Here is a 15,347-nt window from a genome sequence, read left to right on the forward strand (position 1 = left end):
TTACCAATTTAATTGATCTTTGAGTACTTGTGCCCAAAATGCCATTGGACAAAGTGGTGCTAAGACCTATACATTTTATGAAATACATAGTCTCTGCAGATCATTGCAAGAAGTATTCCAGTTTTGCAACGTTCTGCACATTCTCAATTTATAAATGTGAGATAAGTCTCCATCCATAAATTTAATACAAATAAGATTTTATGATGTTTTTAGGACGATGTGCTAGAAATAATAACATGTTCAAATGAGTGATGTAACCCGTGATAACCCTGGAGGCCAATGCTGTCACAAAATACACCACAGTATGAATGCATTGCAATGTCAACATAAGTGTCCCTATGTTCCAGAACATTCTAAATTATTGCTGTGTACATAAACCATCTAGCATGGTTGACTCAACTACATGGAATTATGGAAGGATTTAAATCATTTCAACATTTTCCTTGTAACTCTTTTCTGCTCAAAGGTACTTTTTTCTTGTGGGGACTGTATCAACAGTCAGAGCAGCAGTTTTCAATCCCTCCTGACTAGTGTAAGACTGTCAGTACTTTATATGGACCCGTTTACTGCTTGACTGACTGAAATCCAAACAAGCACCCATTACTTCATCCCTCCTCCATTGATAATTGGTAACCCCTACTCCCCTTAGCCAATACACACCATTCTTATTCCATTGTCAATTTTCCTGCTATCTTTGAAGGATGGATTCTCGTTGGACTGCGTGTCTGCAGGTTCCAATATTCCTTCTAATACCTCAGCCAAGTGGCCAAACTTCACCTGTGAGCTTAGACGGTGAACGTTGACAAGTAATTTTACTGTGGAAGTCATTGCTGCTTATTCCCGTCTCCATAAATGGACTTTGGAATAGGGTCACTGGACAGTGACTGGATGCTGGGTCAGCAACTTTTGACTTTTTTTTCCCCTTGTTCAGGGCACTGCAACTAATAGTGCCACAAATATAGCTGTGGCAGAGATCAACGCAAACTATTTTTAATACCAACATATGGACCATCTTAATTTTGTGTGATGGACTGAGTAAGGTTAATGGTGACACCTGCTAATTATACAACCTCCATACTGTCACTGCTATTTAGTGCACAGCTGGGAAAATTTGGCTTTAATGCTGCAATTTCAAAGTGTACACTACTTAAAATCACAATCTACAAAAGCTCTAAGATCCATTTGGTCTGAGCCGCCAAGCAGCACAAAATCATTTTCTTTGACTATCTTTTCACTAAACTGTGTTTTTATTACAACAGCCTGTACTGCACAAAGTATTTCATCCCAAAATTTATTTGCAGGAAACAGAAAATTCCCCCCCCCCCCCCCACCCCCACACACAAAGTGTAAAAGCTCCTGTCCCAGCAGGAAGGTGAAGTGGTAAGTGCAGGTTGTGGGTGTGTGATGTGTAGAACTTCTTAATCACACCAAACATCTCCTTTGGTCATTCTGAATAACTATGTTGTCCTGGACCAGAAAAGATTCCTCGTTGACAGTGTATCTCTTCAAGAGGAGAACTAGTGATCCATCTCATGAGGGAGCCCTTTTCTGTTCAATTGCAGACTCTGTAGAAGTGGAAGCTGTATTGTGTGAAGGTCTCTCCTGCAGAGGTGCTCTCGCTGTTGCATGTAGCCTGGCTCTGCTGAGAGGATGAGATAATGTTGTAGTCTGGTCCGCACAAACAATCACAGCAAAGTGCAAGCAATACAAGACTACAGCTGAGACTGTGTCATGTACGAAGAGTGTGTTGCAAACAAGGCAACAGTAAGATGGGATCATGCCCACTGCTGCTCTCAGTACTACCCAAACTTGAGATCATCAGTGGTTGGCCAACAGATAGCCAAGCCATTAAGGCGCATTTTGGGTGCCTGCCAGTCCCAAGCTGCCAGAAACTCCAATACCAGAGAATCCAAAATGTGCCATCTTAAGCCCCATAGTTAAGGTTTCAAAAGTAATTTTACCATATTTGGCAGTCCCTGGTCTGCTTCCCCTCACACCTGTTGGGCCCATTTGTACCATTCTGCATACCAATATACTTCATTTGATAGCAGCAGCAAACCGTTGGAAGTTTCTTGACCACCCCATCAGCCCGGCTGGCCTGGTAAGGGGCAAATAGAAGCTACTTGGATTTCCTATGAGATTGGGATCCTTTTCCTGAGGCATTCTGCCAGATCCCAATCAGAATGGCTGAGGGAATTTGACCAGAGGTTAACAGAAAGCTGAAACTGATTTATATTTAGGATAATAGGGACCTGGGAAATGTCCTATGTACAGGATAACAGAGCTGGGGTTTATATAAAAGATATCAGGGAATGTGTTAGATTTAATTTAGCAGGGAGCTAGAAATGTTTTACATCCAGGATAATTGGCATTTGAGAATTTGTTATGTAAAGGTTAGGGGAGCTAGGACTGCAATATGGATAGGCCAGAAGTGAGCAGGGAATGCTTCATATTTAAAACATCAGGGAATTGGATAGTGTTTTATGTATAGAATAGTGGAGCTCAGACCATTTTATGGTGGAAAATTTCTCAGGTACATCCTGGCCAAAATAAGCAACACAAATTAATCCAGTTAATTTTGTTTTCTCTCAATCATCGGCAAAGTGATGGAAGCAGTCGTCACCAATGTGGCACTAACTAATAATCTCTCTCTGATGCTCAGTTTGGGTTCCACCAGGACAACTCGGATGCAAACATTGGATAAAAGCTGAATTCTGCTGGTGAGGTGAGAGTACCCTTGATGTCAAGGCAGTGTTTGAGCGCAAATGGCATCAAGAAGCTAAGATGTAAAGGGAATTTGCATTTTTAGATAGATGAAGGGGGATTTAAATTTCAAAGGGGTTAATGAGAATAGTAGCAACATAAAAAGATTATATTGTGAAAAAGGTAAAAGTTCCAAAGACATATGGAAACAATGGAATTTACATATTAAAAAGGGAGAAATGTGTATAAAAGGAGAATGAGGCTATGTTTCTGGGGAAGGCATTGTAGAATCTAGCAGAAGTGTGTGAAGCCTCCAGTTTTGGTGCATAAAGCTGCTGTCTACAGAAACCAAAGCTAAAGAGACCCATTTTGAATTCCACTCTCCAGGGTATTATGTTAACTTGCTTGGATCTGTTTACAATCTAAAATCTATTTTTGGACTGTGCCTTAAAGGGGGTGTAACTGGGAGTCAGGTTAATTAGGGATTTTAGGAGTTATTACAGTAGTCATTTGTAGACCTATGTATGTGCTTGAAATCTGTTCTTTTGTTAATAAATATTTTAATTTAGTTTTTAAAAAAATCTCAAGTCTTGGTGGACTTATTACTTCTGAATTCAGTGCACAGATCTTGAAATTAATACAAATTGCAAGACCGTTGTGATAGCGTGATCAAGTTTCCCTCGTGGATTTGATATGACTTGGCAGATGTGTGCCAGGCAGAACAATGGGTAGGAGGTAGGCAGAGTTAAAACTTGCAGCACATTCACTTAAAAACCTAAATCAGAGGAATAGAACCTATGTTAGAATACTCCACACATGGGAAAGTAGGAGATAGTCCGATAAAATGGTGAGGTACATGGAGAAGGAAAACCATATAGGAGGATCAAAGGATTGCAAATTCCCTTCAGGACTGTATTTATGTTAGAGATTCACTGGGATACTCACAGGATCAGCCACACGGAAGTGATAGGTGATGTCATAGTATGGTGCAACCACCAGTGACCATTTATGTGTTGTTCCCTGTGGTAGAAAGAGGAGAGAGTAATGGTAAATACAGTGTTAACCCTAATGAGATTTCAAACCCCATTCTTTTGCCTTTCTTTAATATCAACTATTTAATTCAGAATTGTTGGCTTCTTTACCAAAATGTTAGCTGACCATTTATGGCATTGTTCCCATATTATTGGCAGTGATCTTTATTTCCATGAAGCAATGTTACCAACAAAAACTGGCTAATGCAACGTAATCTCCACTTCTATTTATTCAGTGTTAAAATACTATGAAAACCCAGACTGTGTTTATATATTTAACTTGGATAATTTATCCAAAACCTTATTTTATTCATCTGATGTCAACAGGTGATTGATGGTTGGAAGTACCTTGGCATAGATATGCTAGCTGACAAAATGGGGTTCAGTATGGCTCCTTGGTAGGAAAAATGGAGGAAATGGAACTCAGCCCTGCTTCAGGAAAATAATTCTCACTGGGTCAGAATTATAGCCAGAAACTTAGGTGAGACACTTCCAGGCAATGGTCTTGGGTGTAGATGCCGAAAAGTAGTGGAACACCTGGGAGAGGTGGAGCTCAGCTTTAGGGTGAGAAACCTCAAGATGCAGCCAAGTTCCTCAGTGAGATACCTCAAAGTGATAGTTCAGCCAGCTTTCTGGGTGGGATATCTGAAGGAGATAGAGTTCAGACAGGTTCCTTGGTCATTACCTGAAGGTGGTGCAATCATTCTGGTCCTTAGTGTGAAATCTTTGAGGAAATGGATCTTAATTGGGATTCTGGGTGAGATTCCTCCTGGAATTGAATGTGTGATGTTCCACAGTGAAGTCTCAAAGAGACCAAGTGTCACGACTCACTGGGGATAGTGCACTGTAATATCAAGCCCCACTGTTCCCTGAGCTGTGACAACTGTGAAAAGTTTGACCAAACCACCAAATTTCCCCAATTCTATCCATCTGTTTAATTTAGGTTAGCAGAATACAAGCACCAGGTTTGTAAACTTAATGAGTAAATAAGTAAATGAGTTTATTGAACAGTTAACCAGTGGCAAAAGAAAGAAATATGAACTGCTAATTTCTAACTTTATAACCTAAATTCTACCCCTTCTTAAATCCCTATATACATACATACAAACAAACAAAAAATGTGGATTTTAAGGGTGGGATAAAACAATTCAACAGCAACAATTCTGGAGTTCAGGATTCGCTGGATTGATTTTGATCAATACCTTCCAGACTCCTTTCAGTTCTTGTTGATGACACGAGGTGGTCTTCCAGCACTTTCAGTATGTAGTTCACTGGTTGAGCATTTGCCTTTCAATGTCTCTAACAGTGATTTTCCCCTTTGCCTCTTAACAGGGGTTTGAGAGAGCAGGTTATAAAGATATGAGGAGAAAAAGCCAGCTAGCTATTATTGTGGAATTACTGGAATCTTCCACTTACAGGAGAAAGAGGTTTTAGGTCTTGTTCCTTTCAGGCTAGGAGATATTCAGCTGCACTGCTTTCACACAAAACCTGGTCACCTGGTCAGGAGCCAATTTAAATGTTGTTACCAGACAGCTCCCTTCATCCAGGACTCCTTTCCGGCATCATCTTGTCTTTCATGGTACACTCTGTTCCAGGACTGCAACATTGGGTTGAATCTCCGGCTCGGTGGGCAGGACTATGGCCCACTTGCCGAGGCGTAAAATGACAGGATGATGTCGGGCATGTGTCCCGATGTCACCACGCGTCATTTAGATTTTCAGCTCAGCAGGCGCACAACCAACTCGGCTGTACGCCCGCTAAACTGTCAAAGGCCTGTTAAGGCCGTTAATGAACTAATTAAGCCCATTGAGAAAGCTGCCCATCTAACCTTAAGTTTTTTACGGGCAGGCGAAAAGCCCTGGCTGCCTTTGCATTTTTCATGGAACCTCATCCACGGGTGGGATGAGGTTTCACGAAGGGTTTATAAATTAAATAAATTTTTCCATTAAAGTTCATTGACATGTCCCAGCTCATGTAACACTGTCATATGAGGGGACATGTCTTAAAAATTTGTTTTCTTTATTAAAATTGTTGGAACTTAAACTAATATCCCTGAGGCAGCTCTGTGCAGGGAGATTTCTGTGCTCCTTTGCACGCATGTGTGAAAGAGTGCAGGCCCTGACTCAGGGAACCCCCACCCCACATAGGGAGCGCTCAGTGCTTCCGGGTGCACGTCACACTGGGCGGGCCTCAATTGACCCGCCCACGTAAAATGGCAGCGTGGACCCGGTTAGGGGCGCCGATCCCCCACACAACCTATCCGATGGGGGGAAAGTTCTACCCATTTTATATATCTCTCATCCTGTTCCAGTGGACATGTCTTTCAAACTGCAACCATTGTAATTTTAATCCACAGTCCAAGAGAAAATTAAAAGATATGTTCTTTACAACAGTCCAACATAAATAAAAAGATATGTTCCTTACACTAAGCTTAGAAGGGCTTCTGAGTGGAATACCTTAAGGTTATGGACCTATAAGCCCCTTAAAATATATGCTAACCCCACCAATTTAATAAGGAGCCCCATTTCCAGAAAGGTTTACTCACCCAGCTCTTGTAATGGCCAAAAATACAACAATGTTTTAAAGTGACAGGGAAAGCATAAAAAATGAAGATTAAACATATTGTATGTTGCAGCTTTTAATCTACCTGGGTCATTGATATTTCAGTCTTCAAGCCAGTGTTTGAAATACTCCCACATAAATTGCCGTAGTTGACACTGCACAGGTAAATAATCAGAGGCAACGAGGTCCTATCAAAAACAAAGGAAAAACATTAAGGGTAACAGGATGGAAAGAGATACTTGGGTATGTTCCGCCTTTGGGACCTGACCTTTAATCTCATCCAAACAACTCGAGAGGTTGAGAAAGTAGTTAATTAGGCATTTGGGATCCTGAACTTTATATAAATAGAGGCACAAGGTACAAAAGCAAGGAAACACTGTTTTGGCCTCAGCTGGAATATTGCGCCCAATTCTGGGCGCCACACGGTAGGAAGGATGTGAAGGCTTTAGAGGGGGTGCAAGAAAAAATTACGAGGATACTTTCCAGGATCAGACTTCAGTTATGAGAATAGATTGGAGAAACTGGAGTTGTTATCCTTAGAAAAATTTGTGAGGAGCTTTAATAGAGGTGTCTCAAGTCATGAGGAGTTTAGACAGAGTAGATAGCCAGAAACTGTTCCCTTAGTAGAAGGCTCGAGAATCAAAAGATAAAGATTTAATGTGTATAGGAAAAGAACCAAAAAAGTGACGAGAAAACATTTTTTATATACATCAAGCGGTTAGGATCTGGAATGCACTGCTTCAGAGGGTGTTGGAGGCAAATTTGATTGTGGTTTTCAAAAGGGGAATGGATATTCACCTGAAGATAAAACATATGCAGCACTATGGGGAAAGGGTGCATAAGTGGGGCTAGCTGAACTCCTTTTGCAGAGATCCAGCACAGACTCGATGGGTCAAATGGCTTCCTTCTAGGCTATAACCATTCCATGATTCCATGACCTGTCTGTTGGCAATCAGGCTCCAATGTGAAACGAGTCTGACTCCATCCCAGTCTAGTTCTTACTAAATCTGCGTACAGAATATAAAACACTCATAATATGACACAAATTGTCTATCTCATTCAGAAGTGCAATATGGTCAACTGATGTGATATAGAAATATAAACACTTCTGCAAGGTGCTATTTTTAGGTTAAATTTGTTAGCCGTTGAGGCAAGATCAATTCAAAATGTCAAAACTGAGATCGAAAGACTTTTGCTAGGTAAAGATATTAAAGCTTATAAAGCCAAGGTGGCTAAAAAGCGTTAAGATACACACCAGCCATGATCTAAATGAATGGCCTACTGATGTTTCGATGTTACTGCTGAGCACAGAGAAACTGTATCTAACCTATGTATTCTTTGTTTTTTTTAAAACTCAGAAAACCAGGTGAAGGATCAAAGTTCACAGTGCAAGACAGCTCCAGATATGAAGAGAGTCAAATAGAAGGTAAATCTGGAAGCAGTGACAGTTTACAGACTATAAAAGGAGTTAGAAAAACCTCAGTTACAGGGCCTTCATTCCCACCATCTGGATGTCTACACTTACATAACTTCATTATGAACAGCCCATGTAATAACTTCGTTCTCAGTCAATGACGTATCATATTGGTTAAGAGTAATACAGTGGACCTAAGGTGACAAGACTCTGAGACCCTTGGAAGATTATAGTGGAATTTATTTTTCCAAAAGTGCCCAGTCATCTTCCCCAATGCCTAGTGGGCAAATATACCAGAAAGTATATCAGCCAGAAGGTTTAATTCATGGCCTCTGCAGAGTTGGCTGATGTCAGCCAAAGTTGCAGTGATGTTCCTACAATAAGGTTTCCTGATCCTATCCAGTGACACCTGCTGGAAAATCCAAGTGTGAAAGCAAAAGAGGACAGGATTGGGCTTAAGATTTCTCCCATAGATGACAACCTCAGTAAACTACGCTTAGTGTTTTTAACATTGCAAAACATCCCAAGGCTCTTCACAGGAACATTAGATAAAATTTGGCACCGAGCCATAAGGAGATATTGGACGTGTGGCTATTGTCTTCAGTCCATGCCAAAAACTCCCTTCCCTCTCCATTGACTTCACCCTTCTCCTTGGTAACTGGCTGAGGCTGAACCAGACTATTTGTAACCTTGAACTGGAGATGAACTTCCAACCACAAATCCCCACCATCACTAATTCCACCCCTGCCTCAGCATATCTGCTGAAACCCTCAACCATGCCTTTGACACCTCTAAACTTGTCTATTCTAATGCAGTCGTCGTTGGCCTCTAAACTTCCATCCTTCATAAAATTAAACTCATCCAAAACTCACACCAAGTTCTATTCACCTATCATCCCATGCTCACTGAACTGCATTGGCTACTGGTTAAAATGCCTAAATTTTTTTTCATTCTTCAAGTGCTGAGATATTTTCTTGTGGACTTCCGGGGAGGGGATTGGGGGGCTACTTTCCTGTTGTCAGGCATTTAATGCTGGGACTCCGCATCAGGAAGGGAGGGGTCTGCTGAAAGCACCCTCCTCAGCCTTTGCCTCCGGCCCCTGTGACTCCTATACAACCCCCACCCCACCCTCACTCACCTATGACCTGTGTCCCACACAGATCCTGGGCCTCTGGTGGGTGAATTGCTGGAAGCTACCACCACTCCTACAATGGCCCTGCCTGCAATGAAGACCTGCCAGCCTCTGATTGGCTGGCAACTCTCGGGGGTGGGATTTCCAACCCTGGAGTCCTTCATCCTGGGAAGGCCTGGCACTGGCCACTTAAGTGCCTGATTGGTACTTAATTCAGTTGGGGGCCTTCCCCAAAGGGGATCATGCGATGCTCTCGTCGGCTGTCTAGGTGGTGGGCGACATACCGTCACTTGGATTAAATTCTGCTCAGTGGCTGCTTCCCCTACTCTGACTTAATTTTTCTCATGACTACATATCATTTCCCAACTTTCAAACCACTTATCAATTTTCATGGTTTATCCTGAAACTCCACATTTTGAATTTTAAGTTTTTCATGTAGAACTTGATCAAAATCCTTTTGTAGTCAGGATACACCATAGCATTGGGTTTACGACAATACACTCAGGTTGTCACTTTTTTCAGAGTAGTCAAGGAGGTCAGGCAGGATTTTCATCTTGTGAACTAGATTATTGTTCGGATAATCCTTAAATTGGTTCCTGATAATTGATTCCATCACTTATATGAAATGGAAGTACTTCTATTTGGTCTGGACAAAAGCTTTGGCTCTTTACTACAACCATTATCACTCCCTTTGCCTTTTGCTCCATGACATCTTTGTCATTTAATCTCTTCTGCCCTCTACCCTATCCCAGACATTCCATCTTGTTCTTCCTCCCTTTCCCACTTTTGACGTCATAAAACCCATTACATTTCTACCCTCCTTCAGTTCTGAAGAAGTCATATTCAACTCAAAATGTTAACTCTGTTTCTTTCTCCACAGATGCTGCCAGACCCACTGAGTGCTAGACTTTCTGTTTTTATTTCAGATTTCCAGCATCTGCAGTATTTTGCTTTTATTAAAGTCTATTTGGTCCCTAGTTGTCTATGTCTGCTTTGCCACCTTTTTTGAAAATAGCCATCACATTTGTCCATTTCTAATCTTCTGATTTCTCCAACCCCAATGTCCAAAAAGACTCCCTTGTAATGGTTATCAGCAGTTGATAAATCTCTGCCCTGGTCTTTTCAGCACTCCGGGATAAATACCACTGATAAATGCCAGGTATTATTGAGTTAGCTCATCTCAACCGGGGAAGCAGCAGAGGGCTTCAATTGACCTTAGTACTCTTGAGCTAGGGAAGGCAAACATAGTCATCTCCTGATAGTTAGACAGCAATTTCTGTTTGGAAGTCAATGTCCGTGAATTCTGGGGAGGAACAGGATTGGCTTGCTTGTGATTTTCAGTTAAATATCCTAAGAATTGATATGATTTAGGCTCATGTGAAGATTTGCCGTTTTGTTGAAGCATTGCCATCTGGCAAGGACCAATGTATTTATCCCTGAAAAGCTAAAGGTTTTTGTTCAAATTTACAAGGAGCTCAAGAGACACATCAACAACCGAAAGCTCAATTTTCAAGAAAACAACTCACTTACTTCATTTGAAGAGTGATGGTGACATCCATGGGTGTGGTCTTGCTGACTGGGATTGAGTAAGTGTAATTCCCTGAGCTACAGGAAAGAGCAGAGAACAGTTAGTGCGCAAACAGGCGATGGCAGCTGCAGACACTGCAACTCCTTTTTTTACAATCACAGTTTTGGGCTGTTTTGTAACTTGTTTGGGCATCAGTGCAGTAACCATTATATTTGATATATAAATACAGGATTGATAATACTGTCACTGCCATAGAACCAAATGGATCACTCTGGTAAAAGCTGCATTTCTGCCTTGTCCCGATCCCCAAAATGAGGAGGCAAGTCCTTTTAAAACATCTGGAACAATGATCATGCAGTTCCTTTCCTTATTTCACATGCCTTTTTGTGTTTCAATCAATTTTCTCAATCTTTACTCATTACAGATACCAACTCCAGTAGAGATATAAAATTGACCCAAGCTAACCTTTCAAATCATGTCATCAATAAAGTTCAGGGACAAAACAACAGCTTTCTCTGAAAATAAAAGCAAAATTCTGCAGATACTGGAGATCTGAAATAAAAACAAAATACTGGGAAAACTCAGCAGATCTGGCAGCATCCGTGGAGAGAGAAACAGAGTTAACGTTTTGAGTCCAATTTGACTCTTTTTCAGAACAGCTATCTCCTGGTTTCTGCTACTGAGTGCACATTTTCTAAAAGATACAAATACTTTAAAAGATGCTGAAACACAACAGCGATGTTGAGCTTAAATAGAAAAAAAAGCCCAGGCTTCTCTATCGGGTAATCTATTGTTTTAACTTAACTCAAATATTGCTGTCTTCTACAAACTCTTTCATCCACTCTGTGCATCAATAGGGAAACTAATGCACCATACAGCATCCATTAAGTGTATATAAAGTAGCATATGTAAATATAGAAACACCAATAAATATAATACACCCTGTCAGTGTATAAATAGGGCCACTGTTCTAGTGTACATGTAGGTTTACTGATCCATCTACCACCCCAAATCCAGGTATTTTTAGTGAATCTTCTTTAATATACCACATCCAGTCTGTGCATACAGGTACCCTGAGCTAGTGCACCCAGTCATTGTGCAAACGGGACTCCGATCCAATAAAAGCTGATCTATAAAATGCTCCATCTAGTACCCTGACTGAGAACTCAGGCCTGAATTTTCGCTCCCAAGTTCAAAGTGCAGAGTTGGGAAAATTCCCCAATTCTGCAAACCTGAGTTGGGAGAAAGTGTCCCGGGTGGTCTGATTTTGGGGGTGGGTTCCGGGGTGGGGAGGCATTGGAGGTGGGTGTTAACGGGAGTCAGGCCTGCTAACACCATAAACAACGTGAAGGGAGTCAGAGGGACTGCCAGGTGCAAAGGCAGGCTGTCTGAAAGGCTGGCCTCAGTGTTCCGGCACTTTGGTCCAGCTGTAAAAAAAAACAAAAATCAGCCCTCTAGCCCTCACCCCCAAATTCTCCCCAAGCCCCATACATACCAACCCATGCCAACTCATGGCCCCCACCCACCCAATGGTCCCTCGTACCCTCTGAGCTAACCTGTGCCCTTTCACCCAACCCCATAACCCCTCATACCTTCCATGTCAATGTACCCAGTAACCCCATGGGCTGTGATGCAGAGATGAAATAAAGTTTTCAGAGTGTCTACAGATAATAATTATTTACAAAAAAATCTCATTGATAAAAACCCATTCACTATATTTAATTTCTTTCAACTACTTAATCCTTTATAAAAACAAACATTTGTATTCATCGCCTCACATCAAAGACTTTATAACCATTTGGAGCTGTCATTCAAAGTGTGAATTGACTGGCACCCCACTGATAATGATAGGTTGTGGAGTCAACCATGCAGCACAAATCCTATAACAACAGTGATCGGGCTCATGTCAGAGTGAAATAGCAAGCACAGATTTTCTTTAAACTACAGATTTAAATGTTTTGACAGCTTGACAGTTCTAAGGAGATTTAAATGCCTTTACAGCTTCACAGTTCCAATGTGTTTATTCACTTTTTATGCATATTTATGTCTATATTTTAACAATTCTAAAGGGCACTTGACCTATCCCAAAGGGCATTTGACCTTTTCCATAGGGTACTTGACCTCTCCCAAAAGTGTCCCTGGACCTATTCAAAATAGTTCCTTACCCTTCAAAAGGTTATCCTACCTCTCCAAAGAACTCCAGTAAGTTTAGAGCTTCTCCTGAAAAGTGTAAAGTGCACAAGTAATGTTTTGGGCATCCCGCTAATGAAAATTGGGCCTGTTTGAAGGCAGCTGCACCTTAACATGTGAAACTGCCTCATGAACCATGGATGTGCAAAGTATAACCTGCCTCTGTTCTCCACCTCCCATCCCCGCCAACCTCCCAGCCACACTGGTGAAAATGATGGGTGCCAGTTCAAGGGTTGGACTTCCAGAATGGGTGCCATTTTGGCCAAGCTGGAGACCCTCTTCTTCCTTGTAAAAATTCAGGCCATATTGTCCATCTGCATATATGAGCACACAAATTAATATGCCAAACCTGTCCCTGTATGTGTACATATGGGGCTTCATCAAGCTTATTACACACATTGATTGTGTATACACAGGTCTGGTATATCTTCTGTATTTGCTTCCCCGTCCCCTCCCCAATGTATGAAGGAACCCTGATCCCATATAGCTAAACTGTGGAGAGTTCAATCTTCTACCCTGACTGAAAACTCAATTCTCCTCACTGTTATTGTCCTGCTTTGACACTGATATTTGACCGCATTCCAGCCGCCACAAGAATCTGATGCTGTTGATATTTCTTACCTGCAGGATCCTTGCTTCAGACAGTACTGGTCTGAGATCACCAGGCCATTCTCAATGATCTGAGCGGAAGCCAATGTGGTGTTCTTCCCTTTTGGGAGGAGAAATGGAATAGTTACATTCTGCTCAGAAAAAAATATGCCTCTGTGTACAATGTGTGACACATAGGGTGTCTAGATGCAGTTGTTTTAAGGTAATGTGTATATAATTGTGTGCATTAATGTGTGCTGTATAGTTAATGTTGAATGTGTAGTGTGCAATGAGCTGGTGTTTTCAGCGTGTTTGTATTTAGGAATGGAGATATATACTTATTGCATTTGCAAATCCAATTAAAATATGAAAAAAATAAAAGAATGATTCATCAAAGATAAATCTACTCCTCTAATTCAGATCTCTGCAGTCATTTCCCTACAACTACCTACTGTCGTATTGATAAGAAAGCACAGATATGTTTCCTTCTCAGTCATGTACAATTTATCACATCTTAGACTTTACCCCGGCCTTTTAATCTCCTGATCCCCAAAGATAATCAAGTAAATTGCAGACATGCCCCCAGTAGCAATAGGAAGGTTAAACAGGTTTTGCATGTTGGGAATGAAACACTTTTCCATTACAGGCACCCAGTGTAAGTATCCAGTGCTCCCCGGATCAGATATAGCATTGTTTTTGCAGAGTAAAGCTCCTACTTTGTCCCAACACTGCACCTCAGTCCTAACCTCAACCTACTACACTGATGTGACATTTTTCCATTTCCCACCACAGCCAGCCCGTGACCTCTCTCTGTGCGATTGCTGTTTGATGCCAATTAGTCCCAATTAGAAGCAATTTTGTACTAAGGTCCATGCCCATGGAGAACTGAATGAAAATTGTGCAAATTTGCACCAGACCAATCTACTTGCTATCAAGACCAAACTGCATTGGGCTAAACAGTTGGTTGTTCTGCAACATATACTTTCTCCTCTAACGTACACCATAGTCAAGCACATCAGCAATAGACAAATGTGCGTAGCATCAATATGGATATAGCTCACGGTCTGGGTTGCTGTTGGTAGGTTCCATTTGCTCTGTGCTTCTTTGTCTCCTTGCATGCAAGCTGGGCAGTTTATTCTGCGTACTGGCATAACGAGGAGGAAATTTTGATTTGCCGTGGATGTTGGTGATCTGCGGCGGTGGAGGACTGTAACTGTTTGAGCTGGATCCAGAGGCGCTAACCCCATCCCTGGGAGATGTCTGCCTGCCATCATAGCCATTCTTATTCTCATTTATTGAAGATTTTGCTTTGATGTTGCTGGTGAAGGATATGCCAGTTTGATCTGGAATTACCAAGGATAGTAAACAAAGAACACCAGTGTTTTGTTTTTAAACCGTGCACCACACAAAAGAAAATAAAGTGTTTATTCCTGGAGAGGGAAAGGCATCTGCACTTACCAGCAGTGGTACGGTTAGTGCTAGATGAAGAAGAGGAGGTCAGTGGGATGGTAGTAACTGGCAGGATGCTACTGGCAGGTGGATTTGTAGAGTTAAGGGGGCAGCACAGTACTTCACACGGATGGGTGTAGCAGATACTAAGTGGCCGAGGGAAATGGGACGCAGGAGAAGCAGGTGAAGGCATATAAACTGCAAATAGAAAGAAAATGTTTGTAACATAAAAAGTGATGCAAATTTAGCAATGATTAAAAATCTATATAATTCCAACTATGAAATGTGAAATAAAACATTATATACTAAAGTGCTTCAGGAGGGACAGAAATACATGTACTTCTCCATGCACATCATGCTTAGTGTGAATCAAAGGAAATGATTCACACCCTCCCAATACTGTACAACTTAAATATACTCTGTCAGCTCCTGTACAGTATGCCACAGTTAAAAGGAAATGATTCAGTCTATTATTACAGCGCACGTATACCTCAATGTTAGCTCCTATATCTGTGTCGGTACTTCTACAAGGAAAGGAAATGGGGCTATTGAATTTGTGTGCAGCCCAGATAGAGGAGTAAATATCTACTTTGTCTGCTGGATGCATTCATCTTCTCTGATCAATGTTGGGGCAGTCACAGAATAGCAGAAAACTGCCAATTGTTGGGGCACAGATTTGCATTAAATTAACAATTTTGTCAGAGACCACAGATAGCCATTAAAGGAAATGACTGACAGTCGGGTGTGCTG

The 15,347-nt window shown here is 41.4% G+C and overlaps 1 protein-coding gene and 1 long non-coding RNA gene across 2 annotated transcripts; one reads left to right on the forward strand and one right to left on the reverse strand.

The window, feature by feature from the left end:
* Positions 1-1,470: 1,470 nt before the first annotated feature.
* Positions 1,471-14,282, reverse strand: LOC121283598 (myelin regulatory factor-like protein). Its single transcript, XM_041198356.1, has 6 exons — positions 14,210-14,282; positions 13,182-13,269; positions 10,373-10,447; positions 6,382-6,484; positions 3,649-3,723; positions 1,471-1,639 (listed from the first exon to the last, which is right to left on the reverse strand). Exons 1-6 carry the CDS (start codon positions 14,235-14,237, stop codon positions 1,553-1,555), a joined length of 456 nt encoding a protein of 151 aa, XP_041054290.1. The 5' UTR covers positions 14,238-14,282; the 3' UTR covers positions 1,471-1,552.
* On the forward strand, positions 2,602-13,429 carry LOC121283599. The gene is made up of 3 exons (XR_005944294.1): positions 2,602-2,725; positions 7,655-7,722; positions 13,188-13,429. It is a non-coding gene; the product is annotated as an uncharacterized LOC121283599 (long non-coding RNA).
* Positions 14,283-15,347: the final 1,065 nt, after the last annotated feature.

Source organism: Carcharodon carcharias, chromosome 10 (assembly GCF_017639515.1).
Source record: "Carcharodon carcharias isolate sCarCar2 chromosome 10, sCarCar2.pri, whole genome shotgun sequence".
NCBI lineage: Eukaryota > Metazoa > Chordata > Chondrichthyes > Lamniformes > Lamnidae > Carcharodon > Carcharodon carcharias.

What these genes read in the sequence shown, in the direction of transcription:
- LOC121283598 (XM_041198356.1), bottom strand. Translation starts at nt 14,237, where the DNA reads ATGGAACCTACCAACAGCAACCCAGACC. An exon ending in CTGAAGCAAGGATCCTGCAG is followed by an intron (nt 10,448 to 13,181) that starts GTAAGAAATATC and finishes TCTTTCCTGTAG; the next exon opens with CTCAGGGAATTACACTTACT. An exon ending in ACTTCCGTGTGGCTGATCCT is followed by an intron (nt 1,640 to 3,648) that starts GTGAGTATCCCA and finishes TCCTCTCAGCAG; the next exon opens with AGCCAGGCTACATGCAACAG.